The sequence below is a fragment of the Talpa europaea genome (genome assembly GCF_964194135.1).
Source record: "Talpa europaea genome assembly, chromosome: 7".
Classification (NCBI taxonomy): domain Eukaryota; kingdom Metazoa; phylum Chordata; class Mammalia; order Eulipotyphla; family Talpidae; genus Talpa; species Talpa europaea.
The window spans coordinates 128,284,548-128,300,476 of record NC_140074.1 but is presented as its reverse complement, the minus strand read 5'-3'; the positions used below and the strand labels follow the sequence as shown (position 1 = coordinate 128,300,476).

The following is a 15,929-nucleotide window of genomic DNA, read 5'->3' as shown; positions in this document are numbered from 1 at the left end:
CCACATGAACAGCTCCAGAGGGAGTTCAGATCTTTCCTAATGCAGTTTGAAATGATATAACCACTGGAACAAATGGTCCCTTTGGATTAGTGCTGGCCATGGTCCATCAAGAACGAGCCTCATTGGAGAAGGGGATGCAGTATTAGCATTGCCCATTATTTGGGATCCCAGGTCACCCTGTGAACCACATTCAAATTACATGATGCTGAGTGGAAGAGGTGCAGTGTCCCAAATGAGTTTTAGGGCATTCAATCGGCTGAATATTAGGCAAATAAAAACAGTTGTTCTTTACAAACATGAACGCACACCCTAAGTGGGTATCTACAAAGATTGTCCCATAAATGTGAGTTGAAAAGCAGCTCACCAAGCAGTTAATTGGTTTAAAAGTGGCTTAAAGAGCTTGTCCAACTTTGTGATTCTACCAAAAGCCATGATTTTTTTTAAAAAATAAAAATTTTCATATATTCCTTCTAATTGTATCTTGTTAGCACTTAGAAATGTCTCTCCCAAACTTTACTCTGCCTGACTTACTCAAAGTTAGTACTTGACTTCATTTTATTTCCTTAAGAATTCTACTAAAAGCAATTGAAAAGGACATCTTGAAGTTGGTCTTCTCCTAATGATTAACATACTATTCCCCTTTTGTAATGGCAGGTGAACAAATCGTGGGATGCCCTGATGAAGAAAGTATGAAAGAATTATCATCATGCCATGGTGGAGAAAGCATTTCTCTCCAGCATAGGGAAATAGTAAGAGTCATTTTTACTACGACACACGCTTATCATTTGAAATTCTTGCTGGGAAGGAGAATCCCGATCAAGAAGGAACACAGTGACCACACAGGTAACTGCCCAGCTCTAAGTGACACTATTCTTTCTTTCAGTTATGTCATAGCCTTGTATGGGGACAGATGTTAGTGCAGCAAACCTAAAGCTCTGTCTGCAATTGATGTAACAGACCAATCAGCATGTTTAAAAATGTACATATTCATGATGTGTTGGCACAGTTGGCACTGAAATTTGGAGCAGGTGAGTGACACGTGTACATCATTGAGGTACAAAGTCATAACCTCCCATTATACAAATGACTAGCAAATAAGTAAAATTTGATCAGCAATTAACAACAGACTTAAAAAAGTATATTAATTTTTGTATGTATTAACATACTGTATTACATGGTGCTTGAATATGGTCATATATACATATATTTACACACATACATATGCATATACTTGCCTGTAGACACACCTATTATATACAACATACTTTTTTTACAGGAAAGTAAAGCTGTTTATGGACAAAACTGAGCAAACTTCCCTTTAAAAATTTGAGTAAGGGCCCTCCTGGTGACCTAGGAGTTAAGTCCTAAGTTCCATCCCTGCCAGGGAGCTGACCCACATGGCACAGCAGACTTCTCTTGCCTCCCTGCTGCTCCCCTCAGCAGTGTATTTCAGTAGATCTGCCTGTTCTGCTCCCCACTCTGTCTCTGGTGAATCCTCTCACCCACCGCATTTCTGGCCTGTACCCCAGCTATTGTATGCATCAATAAATCTTTTTAAAAAATTTGAGTAACCTTAGAAGAAAAATAAGGGAAATTCCCAAGGGTCCAGAAGAGGAGGGCACCAGATCCCAGTGAGAGATTATTAATGCTCCATGACCTTTCCAACCTCAGTAACCAAGAGGTTTGAGTTGCAGTAACTACAAGGGGACAGGTGAGAGGATCCTGGGTTTATAGGAGGTGAAGATCCCCATATTCATTTGGAATATGGAAAAGCTTTCTTTTCAGTGAAAGAATAGACAAAATAATGTCTCCCATGGACAAAGGGGAAAAAAGGAAGCTTGTCTGTCTTTTCATGAGCCCTGGATAACAAAACAGAATTCCCCCTTGAGAATTTGTAGCTCCAGGTCACCTTCCCTTAAATTTGGGATTCTTATTCTTCTCACCTGCCAGGTCTGGGAAAACCAACAATGAACATGGATAAAGTGATCCTGGGTTGGCCAGGCTCTGGGGTGCCACAACAAAAGAGATTATAAACCTTCAACTCAGGACACAAAGATAAAATGTCTCTGGGTATGAATTTATAGTTCAGTCTGAGGAGAATAGGCATTAAAAGGTATCTCCTGAGAGTCAGGATATAGTGACAAAGCAGGATATATCTTCCCAGTGAAATTATCAATATAATTGATAATATAACACAAGAGAAAATATTACACAAACATGTCTAAAGTGTTCAAGAATAGAAGAATCACAAACACAAGAAAGGAAGAAGATACCCACAAAAAACACCAAATGTTAATAATAATAATTAGTTGAAAAATATAATTTTTAAAAGATACAATCAGTAACTGATTAAAGAAAAATAGTAGCAACTAATAATTTACCTGGGAGAAAAAATTACTAAGATCACAATTACGGAAAAAGGATAAAATTTTTCATAAACTTAACTAGTGGACCTTTTTTAAAAACTTAACTTTTTCTTCAAAGGATGTGTTGATATAATTTAGAGAGAGTTGTCTATAGCCTCCAAACTTCCAGTATTTCTCAATTCATATTAGACCCTGCTAACTTTTGAAAAACATTTAGTGATAATGTATTGGGGAAAAATGAGTTCTACAAAATCCTTGATTGGCAAAGAAGCACAGAGCGTGAGAAAGATTACAATGTGCATTATAATTTAATGCAGGATCTTCCCTTGCTCATCCAGCTTTGAGAATCATTACTACAATTTATGTTTTCATAAGCTATGGGTCAAAATCAGAACATTTAGAATTGGGGTCAATATAAAGTCCAGTTTCCAACCATCAGGTTTGAAATAACTCAAATTGACAGTTACGATTTTCTTCTTTTCGGAAAGCTCATTGCTATGAAACTTATTACAATGATGAGTGTGAAGTTTCAAAATTCTGGAAGAAAGGTTTTGTGGCTCTTCAAGCTGCCATCAATGCGGCCATAATAGAAGTAAGTACAAAATGTTGTGTGCCAATTAATGTTCAGTGCAGACTCACAGCATTAGAAGCATCAGAAGCTTTGTGGAAGAAAATAATAATTGGATAACCTTGTTCTTTTACTTACCCAAGGGTTTCTTTCCAACAGAGTTTGGTTAAATTGCTAAATGCCCTAGGGAATAGAGACATTAAAAAGAAAAAACCAGAAATTTTCTACCTAAGCATATACTAAGAAAATTAGTAGACAGGTCCTCCCTGATGGCACAGGGGTTAAAGACACAGCACTATGAAGCTATCGTCAGCCACTATGGCCTGAGTTTGATCCCCGGCCAGGGAGCTGATCCACAAGGCACAGCAGACCTCCCCTGTCTCCCCGCTGCTCCCCTCAGCAGTGTATTTCAATGAATCCATCTGTTCTGCTCCCCACTCTGTCTCTGGTGAATCCTCTCACACCTGCACCTTTGGCCTACATGCCAGTTCTTATATGCGCAAATAAATAAATCTTTAAAAAAAGAAAATTAGTAGACTAGGAGAAGTAGGCTATCACAGAGGCAAGACTAAGGAACTGAGAAGTATACAAGCAAAAGCCTTTCAGTGGAAAATGCCATAGAAAAATTCTTAATTAAAATTACATTTAAAACTAAAGCTTGGGCCTCCCTGGTGGTGCAAGGGTTAAGCACAGCACTGTGGAGCTCTCCGCAGCCTCTGCAGCATGAGTTTGATCCCCGGCCAGCCTGGGAGCTACCCACATGGCACAGCAGACATCTGCTGTCTCCCCACTGCTCCCCTCAGCAGTGTATTTCAATGGATTCACCTGTTCTGCTCCCCACTATGTCTCTCTTACCACTGCCCCCCACCCCCACACCTCTGGCCTGTACCCCAGTTCTTATATGCATAAATAAATAAATCTTAAAAAAATAAAAATAAAGCTTGAGGTAAGGAGGCTGCTGAATACATAAGGCCATAAAGGCCTTTCAAGCAAATCACTAAGCGACGTTAGGCGGGAGGGTGAGGAAATACACAGTAAAAATCTGAAAACTGTGGGTAGCGCAGAATGACTAAGGCAGCTGAGACAGTCTCAGTACGTGGAATAAGTAGTTATCATCAGACCCATAGGAAAAAAGATGATTGAAGGAAGATTGGATATGTGAACCATTAAATATAAATTGTGTTTTTCCAATATCGTTCTTCAGATCACAACAAATCACCTTGTGATGGAGCAGTTGATGTCAACGACTGGAAAAATCATGAAGATAGACCCCTTCATTGGTCAAGGAGGATCGATAATTGATATCTGCCTTTCCCTGTGTGTTAGTTCCTTTTCTCTAGTCATCTATTATGTGTCTATTAATGTCACAAAAGAGAAGAAGAAGATGAAGAGCTTGATGACCATGATGGGTCTTCGAGAATCAGCATTCTGGTGAGTAAAGGGTAGCTCAGATGAATGAATGTAGGAATTTGGGACTTCTTCCAGGTTAAATGATTCCCTGATTTCTTCCCTTGTTCTCTCCAAATGAAATAAGTTGTCGCTGGTGTGACGCCAGCCAGGCCGAGGCGGAGAGATGGTATGCCTCCGTCTGGCTGGAGAAAGAACATCAGGTTCAGGTTTGCTGGGTGGTTGTGAAGCAGGAGTCATGGGAATGGCCTTTGATCTACTAGTAAAAGTATGGCAGAAATGGTGACTTTGGTGTCTAAGCCACCTGGGAATGGAATCCAGGGACTGAACAGGACTGAATACAACCAGATGGGACTGAAAGGAAAAGGAAGAGCTCAGGAATCAGGAGCTCCTCTGTGTCACTTATTATTTTGTTGGTTTTACTCTTATTTTTATTATTATTTCATTATACCCTTCAAAATATGAATAAACAAGATTAAGGAAGTGATGAAGAAAAAAAAGCAAACTATTTAAATGATGCATTGAAGGCAAGTATATAGATTATTTGGTGTCCATATACAAGAAAGATGAAAGTAGTTTTTGGAGCAAGAGGTGGCAGAATTCCTATCCCCAAGGAAATGTGTGAAGTGTCTCACCCCTGATATGCCCCAGAAAAGAGAAAATGACCCAAGAGTCACTGAGGGGTCTCTCCCAACTCTCCAGGGCTGTAAGAATTTAGGGAGATCCCAGAGTTAGCCTGAGACCACAGAGTAAGAATGCAGCAAAATTTTTGAACCAAAATATATCCGAGAGATTTTTTTTTTTTTTTACTTTTTGCTGCATAGTGTGTGTGTGTGTGTGTGTGTGTATTTCTGGAATTAATTTTAGGAAAAAGTGGGGCCTCCCTGGTGGCCTAGAGGGTTAAATCTCATTGCTGTCACCACTAAGACCTGAATTCCATCCCTGGCCAGGGAGCTGACCACATGGCACAGCAGACCTCTCCTGTCTTGCCCACTGCTCCCCTCAGCAGTGTATTTCACTAGAATCCGCTTGTTCTGCTCCCCACTCTGTCTCTGCTGAATCCTCTCACCCCCCTGCACTCCAGTTCTATGCAAAAATAAATAAAATCTTTAAAAAAATAAAAATAATTTTAGAAAAAAGAATATTCCTTTTTCCTAAAGAATTCTTCCCAAAATATTTACCTTGTATTATCCTCAACCCATGATAATTATCTGCTGAATGAATGAGTTGATGAATGAATGTTAGAATCCATTTAAGGGTCTCCTTTATGGTTGACATAAAGTGCTACAATAACGTTTTGTTTCCCTTTTAGGCTCTCCTGGGGATTGATGTATGCTGGCTTCATCTTCATTATAGCTCTCTTAATGGCACTTATTTTAAAATCTTCCCAGTTTGTCATTCTGTCTGGCTTCATGGTAGTCTTCTTCCTCATTCTCCTGTATGGATTGTCTTTGGTGAGTTGGTCTATTCGGTGTCTTCCCATCCAATGCTTGGCTTCCAGTTAGATTATCATTCTCCATATACATTTTCTTCTCTTTTCTCTGCATGTAGACTGGTAACAGTCAATTTCTCTACCTTTGTCATGCAAATTTGTAGCATAATTTTCAGTATAATTTGTATTTTACACACCATAAATGACATAACTCTAACTTGATATAGTAGATCTCATTTTTATGCAAGTAATAATTCTTATTGAAACATAAACCAACTGGATCTTCTCTCCTTTTAGATAGCTTTGGCGTTTCTAATGAGCGTGTTGGTAAAGAAAGCTTTCATCACTGGGCTGACTGTGCTCCTCCTCAATATCTTCTGGGGGAATCTGGGATTGTTGGCATTGTACAGACAGCTACCCACATCATTGGAGTGGATTTTAAGTTTTCTTAGCCCCTTTGCCTTCATGTTTGGAATGTCCCAGGTGAGAACAAACTGATGTTTTTTAATGGCTTTTCTAAAACATCTTTCCTCTTTGGAATTCAGTCATCTGTCTCATGTCCACACTCAGCATCATAAGATTTAAAACAGTAGTGAAGACTACTGGGAGTTTGCAAAGATCAATTCTTAAAAGCTTTGCAAGTGTTTAAGCCTTGCAAGACAAGCCGTTTGTTAAATGGACATGGAGGCTCAATTTATCATTCCTTAGAGACAATACAAAGTTCTTCTTTGACTTTTAATTAAATATGGACTTATTGCAATTTTAATTCTAAATAACTATTCCTGTTCAAATTTCACTTCATAACTGAGCAACACTCATGGCTGTAAAAATCTACAAAGTGAAAGAAACACAAAGGTTAAAAACTACCATCACAGGAGAGTGGGGGCTGTGGGTGCTTTGGTGGTTCATGTGGTAACATTCACCAGAAGAGGTGTGAACCGCTATCTCTGAATCATAGACGGTGTCATAAACTGGCATTACCTTAATAAAAAATAAATTAAATAATATAAATAAAGTGCCAGTTGGAAATTCAAAAGAAAATGAATAGGTTTGTACATCAATATAGAAAAAAATAGCTAAACATTCAATGTGAAAACACATTGATTGATTATCAAGTTCTGTTCATAAATTTTCTTTTCATCTTATTTCACATTGAACTCTGCCATCCCTCCAATTAAATGGTAGCACCAATAATTATAGATCCATTATTTAGTGCTTAGCAAAATGACTGTTTATTTTAAGTGTTCGTTAACTTAAACATTACAGACAAACGCTTTTCCCTTGGTGCTTTGTCTGGGAGCATAATTTCTCTTTTATTCAGCCATTTTCAATGAGTGCTACACCTTTTCCCACTGTGTCCTATTTGGTAAAAATGTAGCTAATGCTCCAATTTCATTTGAGACATACTTTTATTATAGTTACCACACACCCATGCCTGCCAATAGATTTGAAAATTGTCAAGCAGACAATGAGGCCAAAAGTAGCTATTTTATTTTTTATGCTGAATCCAACTGTTTAAAATGCCTCATAAATCTGACTTTCTTTAATAATTACTTTTTGATTTTCAGCTTATACACCTTGACTATGATTTGAATTCAAATGCACTTTCTACCCCGGACTTCTCAAATGAAATCATAGCCACCCACTTCATCCTGGCTTTTGATATTTTCCTCTATCTGGCTTTGGCAATTTATTTTGAGAAAGTTTTGCCAAGTGAGTAGTAATTGATTAAAATGGAACATTTTATGAATTTTATTTCCCAAAGTGAGTCTTGTGGCATTTGTGTTATTTATATCTGAGAGGTCCTTGTGCACCACCAGGAAGGAAATGAAAGTTGTTGCTACTGGACAAATGTGTGCTTTGTTTCTCTTTTGCTACCAGATGGGTCAGAAATAAAGCCTGAAATTTGTTTACTGAGTCACTAAGCTTTGTTTGAACTTCACTCTACTTAAAGTGTATGGTTTGTTAGTATTTTAAGAGATGCTTAGAAAGCCCAATTCTAAATCAGTCTGACATGGCCCTTAGCTAGGGAAATTTGTAGCCGTTTTGCCTAAATATTTAGTTCAGAGCTTCTGAGTTCTGACTATTTCAAAGCTGTGCAGAGACACCAAGCCCTACCCCACCAGAGAGATCCTGGGGGAAATTGTGAAAATTACTAGTGAAATAATATATTGAGTAGGCCAAAACAAGTGACAAAGTATTTGTAGAAAGGGAAGAAAGAAAGAAAAGGGTGAGATCAAAGATTCAGAGACCGTCTTGAAGTAGTGAGACAATCAGTTGTTTTTTTGATAACCACTTAGGAGCAAAGACTGTCTCTGACTTCCAGAAGCGTTCAGAATAATGGATGTCTGGATTGACAATTTTAGGTTCATTCATTTATTACATGATTGGGTCAGAATGGGGCGTTTGCAATTGTATGGGGGAATATAAAAATAAAATTTAATATTAAAAAAAAAGAAAACATAGCAGATAATAAAAAAAAATACATGATTGGAATTATTTGAATGCATATAGTATGTTTTAGTTTTATTTCTTTCCAGCAGAGATAAAAATCACTCAGCTATGTAGCACACTTTTTTTCACTCACTAATATTATAAGCTGCTGACATTGCTTCTAAGAAACATATTTGAATATTTTTTTCCTCTGTTGTACTCTCGTGGTTTTGCTTTCACAAGAAATTTCCGTGATCAGCGCTTGTGTGGGTTCCTTGGGTTCTATACCTGGGGCAGTTACCCCGAGGTCTGTTCCTGTGACCCTTGCAATTATTAATTCTTTCTTTTATCTTTTGCTTCTTCAAAAAGTCTATTTATATTTCCCTCCTTTTTTGTTTGTTTTTTCCCAATGTGTTCATTCCCACTATATCCATAAACAGATGCCACTGTATTTTTGAGCACTTAGTAGCATCGTCTTGGGCAACTGTTTCCTCTAATTTAAATCTTCTGTGTTGTGCATGATGTGATATTTGTCTTCTTTCTTCAGTCTTTGCTTTAAATACATTCCAATGATTTTACTTATAATATATCTTACAGTATTTTTGCGTATTCTGATACCTAGTATTGAAATGTTTTTATCCCTCCATCTTATTTCTTACCCAACATGTTCTTCTCATCACAAAGATTTTTCATCTGTACAGTGTACCTAGTTTCAAAATCACTTTATTTTTTATGAATATGCCTACAATGTTTCTTTAACCCAAGACAGCTGAATTTTTAAATTTTGTTCCTAGTTATCATCTATTCACTAAGCCTGAATTTAAGACCAGATGCAACTTTGCTCAAAATCATTTTAAAAATAAGAAATATGAATGACAGAAAGGAAAATTAACTAGACAAAGTGACAGAACCATATAACAGTATATCTAGTGCTGAGTGTTCCCATTATAGCTACCTGCTTCTATTTCTAGGTGTTCTAATCAAGGGAAAGAGATTAGATCTAATAACACACCATGCTCCAGGTATAAAGAGAGTGCTCAGTAAATATTCATCGCATGAATGAATGACGAAATGTGAAAAATATATGTAAGACTGAAAACCTATCAATCCTATAGTGGAAGTCAGTTCCAGAATATTAAAGAAATATATTTCTTCCATTTCATCATGTCTCCTAATACATAGAGAAACAAGTGATAATTATGTGCAAATACACTGTGGATTAGTTTTCAGCAAGAGGCTCATGTACAATTTCTTGAAGTAGACTGTGAATTTGTTTCAAAGGAAAACCAGTACTGGGGGACGAGCTAGGGTATATCAGCGTGGCTTTAAAATTTTTTCTTTGTGTTAAGTTTCAATAAATTATTTTGCCCCATTCTCTCTTTCTTAGGATGTATCACTTATTCTGTTTTTTCTTGGAATATTTTTTTATTTATCCACTAATCATTTCTCCATTTCTTCTTCTTTTGACACCTGGGGTCCTAAATTGAATCCATCATGCCTGCTTCTCTTGCATGTATGGTCCACTACTTGGCTTTCTGGAGGCTAAGAAAGATCAACCTTTTTTTAAATTCCTCCTGAATTTTTTTAAAACCACAAAATAATTGTTGCAATAGAGGCAATATTCACGATCTTTTTCCTTATGAAGATACACATACCAAAATACATTCATTATTCTGTGTCAACCAAATGCTCAGATTTGTGACCCTATAAAACTGAACGCGGGGTGCATGAGGGTGTACTTGGGTGACTCTGTCCTTTAAGTGGTGACTGATCCAATCTGGCATTGTCTCTTGGTGTGCAGATGAGTATGGACACCAGTATCCACCCTTGTTCTTCCTGAAGTCCTCATTTTGGTCACAGGAACAAAAACTTGGTCATGTGACCCTTGAAGACGAAATAGATCTCTATTGTTTGTCCAGTGACTGCTTTGAACCAATACCTCCAGAATTCCATGGGAAAGATGCCATCAGGTAATAAGGGTACAGCTGGAGAACAGGCCAAAGACTGAGCAGCTGCTTCTCCTGAAGTAGGCAAAGTTCTCTTGCGTGCCTTACAGTCATGTGACCTCACGTATCCCTGCTGTCCCCAGCACTTCCTGCCTTAAATTTAAAGAAAAATTCCTTGGACGCTGTTGTCTTCTACTGCTGATAGTGACATTAAATTCAGGCTTAGAGTTGTACCCACAAAAGTCATTCGATAGAATTTTTGCCTGAACTCTCAATCTCCATCCTTAACTTACCTCGTCTCTTTGGTCTCATTTATTCACACTTGGCCCCACCTCAATGACAATACTCCCCCCATTTTTCCCTAAACTTTTTTTACTTCTCTTTTTTTTTACTGACTTTCAAAGAGGATGAATGAATAGGGAAGAGTAAGGGAGAAGAAACCTGAGACAGATACAAAGGAAAGTGAGAGATGCTTTTAGAGTCAGGCACATCTTCTCTCCATAAGACAATGAAATGTACATTTTGTTTGATGCTGGTAAGTTTTATGTCCACCTAAAATAATAGGAAGAAAGTCCTCCAGGTTCCTGAGATCATATTTGACTTACCCATCAGTAAGCAGGACATATGAGTCCTCCTTGAGCTGTGTCATTACTCCAGCCCACTGGCTTCTAGAAACAACTTCAGTTTTCATTTTAGCTGGCTCCATATTTATGTTCCACACATATTTATCTAGCTGTGTCCTGTGACTTCAGCTAGATTTTAACCAACAGAACTGCTTGGAGAAAAGCAATCATTTTATGTGATGTATTTATGTGTTTCCTTTTGCTTTTCTTCTCTCTCTTTAGCATCTCTCAACTACAAGTGCTACAGAATGAGAGTAAAGTAGAATTAAAAGAGAGATTTGATAATCTAATGAAACAATTCAATTTGGCTGGAGTCTGAATTGTTGAATGAATAATAAATAGCAAAATAAGCATCACAAATTCAATTCCATTTATAAATTATACATTTACCTCATAGAATAAAATAGATCAAGTACCTAGGATATCAGATCTGTAATAGCACCCCAAAATGTTAATTTACTGTTACCATCATCACGATCTAACTAATATCATCTTATGTTTATTGAATATTTCTCATGAATCAAGTACTATGAATGCAAGATGAAATATTTCATTCCCTCTTCAACACAACCCTAAGCACTCCAAGTTTTCAGGTTGCAAAAGATGAAATTTACCTGGAATAACTACGTGGGTTAAGGTCACAGAACTCCTAGATGATATAATTAGGGTGTGTTCAGATAGACAGATCTGTGAAACTGGTGCCCTCACTGTTAGTATCATTGCCTTTCCTCCTCACTCATCACTCACTCCTCATCTACCTCTTACCCAACCTTTGATGATCTTGACACAGGATAACCAAAGATAGCTTCAACTGTGCTCACCCCAAGCCTTTCAGTATTAGATGTACTTGTCACCTATGTTCTCACTTCTTAGCTTGCATTTCAGAGATCATACTGGTTCCCTATACTGACATTAGCTCACGCTTTTATCTATGGAATCAGCACATCTGGAAGTGGGTTTAAACAGAAGTATATTATCTCAATTCCTTGGGTGGCAGTGATGTCTGATCAGAGCCAGGAAGCAGTGTTCTAACTGATCCTCTCACACCAATATGATTTGCAAAAGAGTGAAATCCCAGATCTCCTGTAGCCTGAAGGTAGGATTTACCCAATCCTGAAACTGAAGGAAATTGCCAAATTTTGTGTTTTTCTTTTCAGAATCAGAAATGTTACAAAAGAATATAAAAGGAAACGTGATAAAATAGAAGTCTTGAAAGGTAAAAAGAAAACAAATCATTATGATATTGATTTCCTGATTTGCAATCAATTTTATATTGTTCTTGGTATTTCAAATTGAAAAATGTTGTTTGAGTCACATGATACAATTTTCCTTCCAACACATTACTTTTGCAGAAAGTTAGAAAAATAAATGAGTATGCTTTAGAATGATATGTATTTGAATGGTATGCTATGCAATGATAGTGAGGAGTTGTTTTTTTATGGATAATCTGAGTTTTTTCTACAAACTAAATTTTTTCTTCTATAATTCCAAAGCTGTTACAGATATTGTATGTTTTTCTTTTGAACAAAAGTTCATTTAACTCAAAGGATTTTTAACTATGCTACAATTTACTGAACTATTTATCTGTTCTTCCAATCAATAAATGTTAACATCTACCTACCTTATGCCAGACAGTGCAATTGAACATGGGAATATAAAGAAGGTTTTGTTTCTTTAATACAAGCAAATGAAAAAATTACAAGCAGGAGAGACAATAAATTTACAAAAAGGTATTGCATCATATTTTATTTTGAATTTAATGTCAGTATACTCATGATTACAAAACATGATATACAAGGAAATAAAAAGGCAATTCATCAGCTTCATAATAGAATTTTTCAGTTCCAATTGCTTCCCTTCCTACTTCCCTATCACTTTTCCTTTCTCGCATCCTTCTTGTTTTGACTTTTCTCCTCCTAGATATGGTATTTGACATATATGAAGGCCAAATCACTGCAATACTTGGTAACAGTGGAGCTGGAAAATCAACTTTATTAAATATTCTTAGTGGCTTATCTATTCCCACCAAAGGTAAGAAGAGTTTTTATTGTGAAGTCAGGTTGACAAATAAATCAATTCTTAATCTAAGTTCTATTGATCATTAATCACAAAAACAGATAAGTGGGTGTAGGAGGTGGAGGGGGGAGTAGTTGTTAATTTATAGTGTTACTCTACAGACGAATAAAATATTTAATTTGTATATATGCAATTTCCTAATCCTTATTCTCATGGTCACAAGTTACCATTTGACATTCCAACTTGTATCTGTTAGCTTTTGTTGCATGACAAGCAACCCTAAGATGAATGAAAATAAAAATTTTCATCAGCTCTCGTCTGTGTGGGTTGATTGGCAGTTTTTCTGTCCAGACTGATGTGGCTGGGGCTGCATGGTTAGTGTGACCTCACTCGCATACATGAGGCTTATTTTGGACAGCACCTCACTTCCTACGTGGACTTTCATCTTCCAGGAGGCTATTCTGGGATTCTTCACACCACAGTGGTCTCCATGATTCCAGAAGCCAAGAAAGGGCAAGTGCCAATGGAGGCAGCTCACAGCCTCTACTTGTATCCCACTTGCCAAGATCCCATTGGATGCAGAGCCAAACCTGTATCCCACCTACTAAGAACCCATTGGCTGTAGAGCCAAGCCTGTACCCCACTTGCTAAGATCCCATTGGTTGTAGAGCCAAGCCATTGGCTAAGATCCATTGGTTGTGGAGCCTAATTGTGAGGGATGGATATAGACTACATATTAATGAAAAATGCTTCAGATGGGACTTCCCCTCACCTCCAATATACCACATAACTGAAATGGAAGTTTATAAAACAGATTTCCTCCACTATCTGAAAGTAGAGTGCTCCTCAGTCACCTTTTGTAATCTAAAATGGCATAAAGTGAGGAAACAATTGCCATAAATTTATGTGGAAGTTTTTTTGAGTATTCCTAGAAATAACCTGGCAAGTCATATCAAATAACACTAAAACCTAAAATCTCACTACCATATAGTAAATGTGGGAATTATCTGATAAATGGAGAGTTTGTGTAAAGTAGCTGCATACTTGCAGCTAGGAGAAGAGGCATATTTATAGTAGGAGAAGGAGCTTGGTGCCATCTACAATGGCTGCTGCAATACAAACGCTGAACACTGGCTTCACTCTTAAGATTTCTTTCCATTAGCAAATACAGGTAATAATGTAGGTCTTTCATAAGTGTGAAGTGAATTGACTAGAACTTTTGAAAAACAGGAGATACTTGTATCTAAAATATAATTAAGAAATATATGGTGATTTTTCATTTACAAAGGTATTGACTTTAACATTCTTCTGATACTAACTTTTAATCTTTGTTATAGGTTCAGTCACTATCTATAATAACAAACTTTCCAAAATGGCTGACCTAGAAAATATCAGCAAGCTCACTGGAGTTTGTCCACAATCCAATGTGCAATTTGACTTCCTCACAGTGACAGAAAATCTCAGATTGTTTGCTAAAATAAAAGGGATTCAGCCACATGAAGTGGATGAAGAGGTACATAAATATATTAGAATTAATATATTGTCAAGCTCAGATTACTAACCCTACTTAAATTGAGATTTTATGCTTTCATTAAGTTATCTTTCTGTAGAACATTGTATAAATGTTGAAAAAAATATAATTCAGGTAATAGCCAACATTTATGTGCAATTTTCATTGTGCAAGTATTATCTTTAACTTTAGATATATTAACTTATTTATTCCTGAGATAGGTACTATTTATAAGCCTGAGGTAGATACTATGATTATCCCATTTTATACATGTGGAAACTGAGGTTTCATAGAGTGAGTAACTTGACCAAGGTTATGTAGCTAGTTGATGTGGAGTGATAGTCAAACCCCATCAGTCTGGCTCAATGTCCATACTTAAAACTATTACACTTTACGATTCTTGGTTTATGACATAAATGTGGTTATTTGCTTAGATACAAAGAGTTTTGCTGGAATTGGAAATGACAAATATTAAGAACATCCTTGCTCAAAACTTAAGTGGTGGACAGAAAAGGAAACTTACTTTGGGGATTGCCATTTTAGGAGATCCACAGGTACGTGACACTAAATTTAAGAGAAGTTCAAACATTTTTAAATGAAATTTTTGATAGTAGCCCAAAACTTTTATTTGCAGGAGTCACCTGTGATAAAACATTTATGATAGACCATTAAATATAAAAGAAAAATTCCTAACTGCAATATCCTTTTAAATTAATAAAACTGTTCCCACATGCTTTCTAAAGGAAACACATTTGAATGGAGCCTCTTTATATAAACCCTCCCCTGTAGATTTTCCTATTGGATGAACCAACTGCTGGATTGGATCCCTATTCAAGGCACCAAGTTTGGAACCTCTTGAAGAAGTGGAAAACAGACCGAGTAATCCTCTTCAGTACCCACTTCATGGACGAGGCTGATATCCTGGCTGGTAATTGCTGGCTTTCTTTAAGTATAATGATGAGGGTTTGGTAACCTGGTCATCTGGCTGCATGTGGCAATCTGAGCAGCTGGCAATGACCTAAACTGGACCCAACAAGTCTCACTCCCAATACTTGTCATATCACACATCTCCTAGATTCTTGTGTCACCTCATTACACAGGGTCATGACCTGCCAGACCAGTCACTGCAAAGCAAGTAAGAGTATATATTATATTTGAACACCTTAATCTTTTACTCAAATTGAGGTAAATCAACTTGAAATAACCAAATAATTTTGATGTTTGGTTCATTAAAATGCGTAACGTGATGACAATTCTCTGCATTAAAAATATTTCCACATAACTAGGCTCTCTGACTGTCTGGATGCCAGAATAGTAGCCTAAAGTACATAAATAAGATTAAAATGTGTCTGTTTCAATGAGTCTTTATTAAGCCTTGTACTTGACAAGAATTTTGTGAGTTAGGATTGGATTCTGTGAATAATCACCTGTGTTTTCTTGGGAAAGAATAAATAACTTAAGTGTTTTCTTTGCTTCTTTCTTTTCAGATAGGAAAGTGTTTCTCTCCAAAGGGCAGCTGAAATGTTCAGGCTCATCTCTGTTTCTAAAGAAGAAATGGGGGATTGGATATCTCTTAAGGTACAGTCATTTGAGAAGCTGGGAAAGTGAGAAATGGACTAGAGTGAGGC

General features: G+C 36.9%; 1 protein-coding gene across 1 annotated transcript in view; it reads left to right on the top strand.

Annotated features, from left to right (window-relative positions):
• Positions 1–635: 635 nt before the first annotated feature.
• LOC311173962 (ABC-type organic anion transporter ABCA8-like) overlaps positions 636–15,929 on the top strand; it is a gene marked incomplete at its 3' end in the record, with an annotated part of 47,795 nt that continues 32,501 nt past the window's right edge. The window contains 13 exon segments of the mRNA XM_084238046.1: positions 636–843; positions 2,855–2,958; positions 4,139–4,365; positions 5,654–5,795; positions 6,071–6,256; positions 7,342–7,486; positions 10,008–10,176; positions 11,933–11,991; positions 12,696–12,806; positions 14,129–14,304; positions 14,736–14,855; positions 15,091–15,229; positions 15,789–15,879. Of these exon segments, the coding sequence (XP_084094172.1) occupies positions 648–843; positions 2,855–2,958; positions 4,139–4,365; positions 5,654–5,795; positions 6,071–6,256; positions 7,342–7,486; positions 10,008–10,176; positions 11,933–11,991; positions 12,696–12,806; positions 14,129–14,304; positions 14,736–14,855; positions 15,091–15,229; positions 15,789–15,879 (1,865 nt within the window). The 5' untranslated portion in view covers positions 636–647.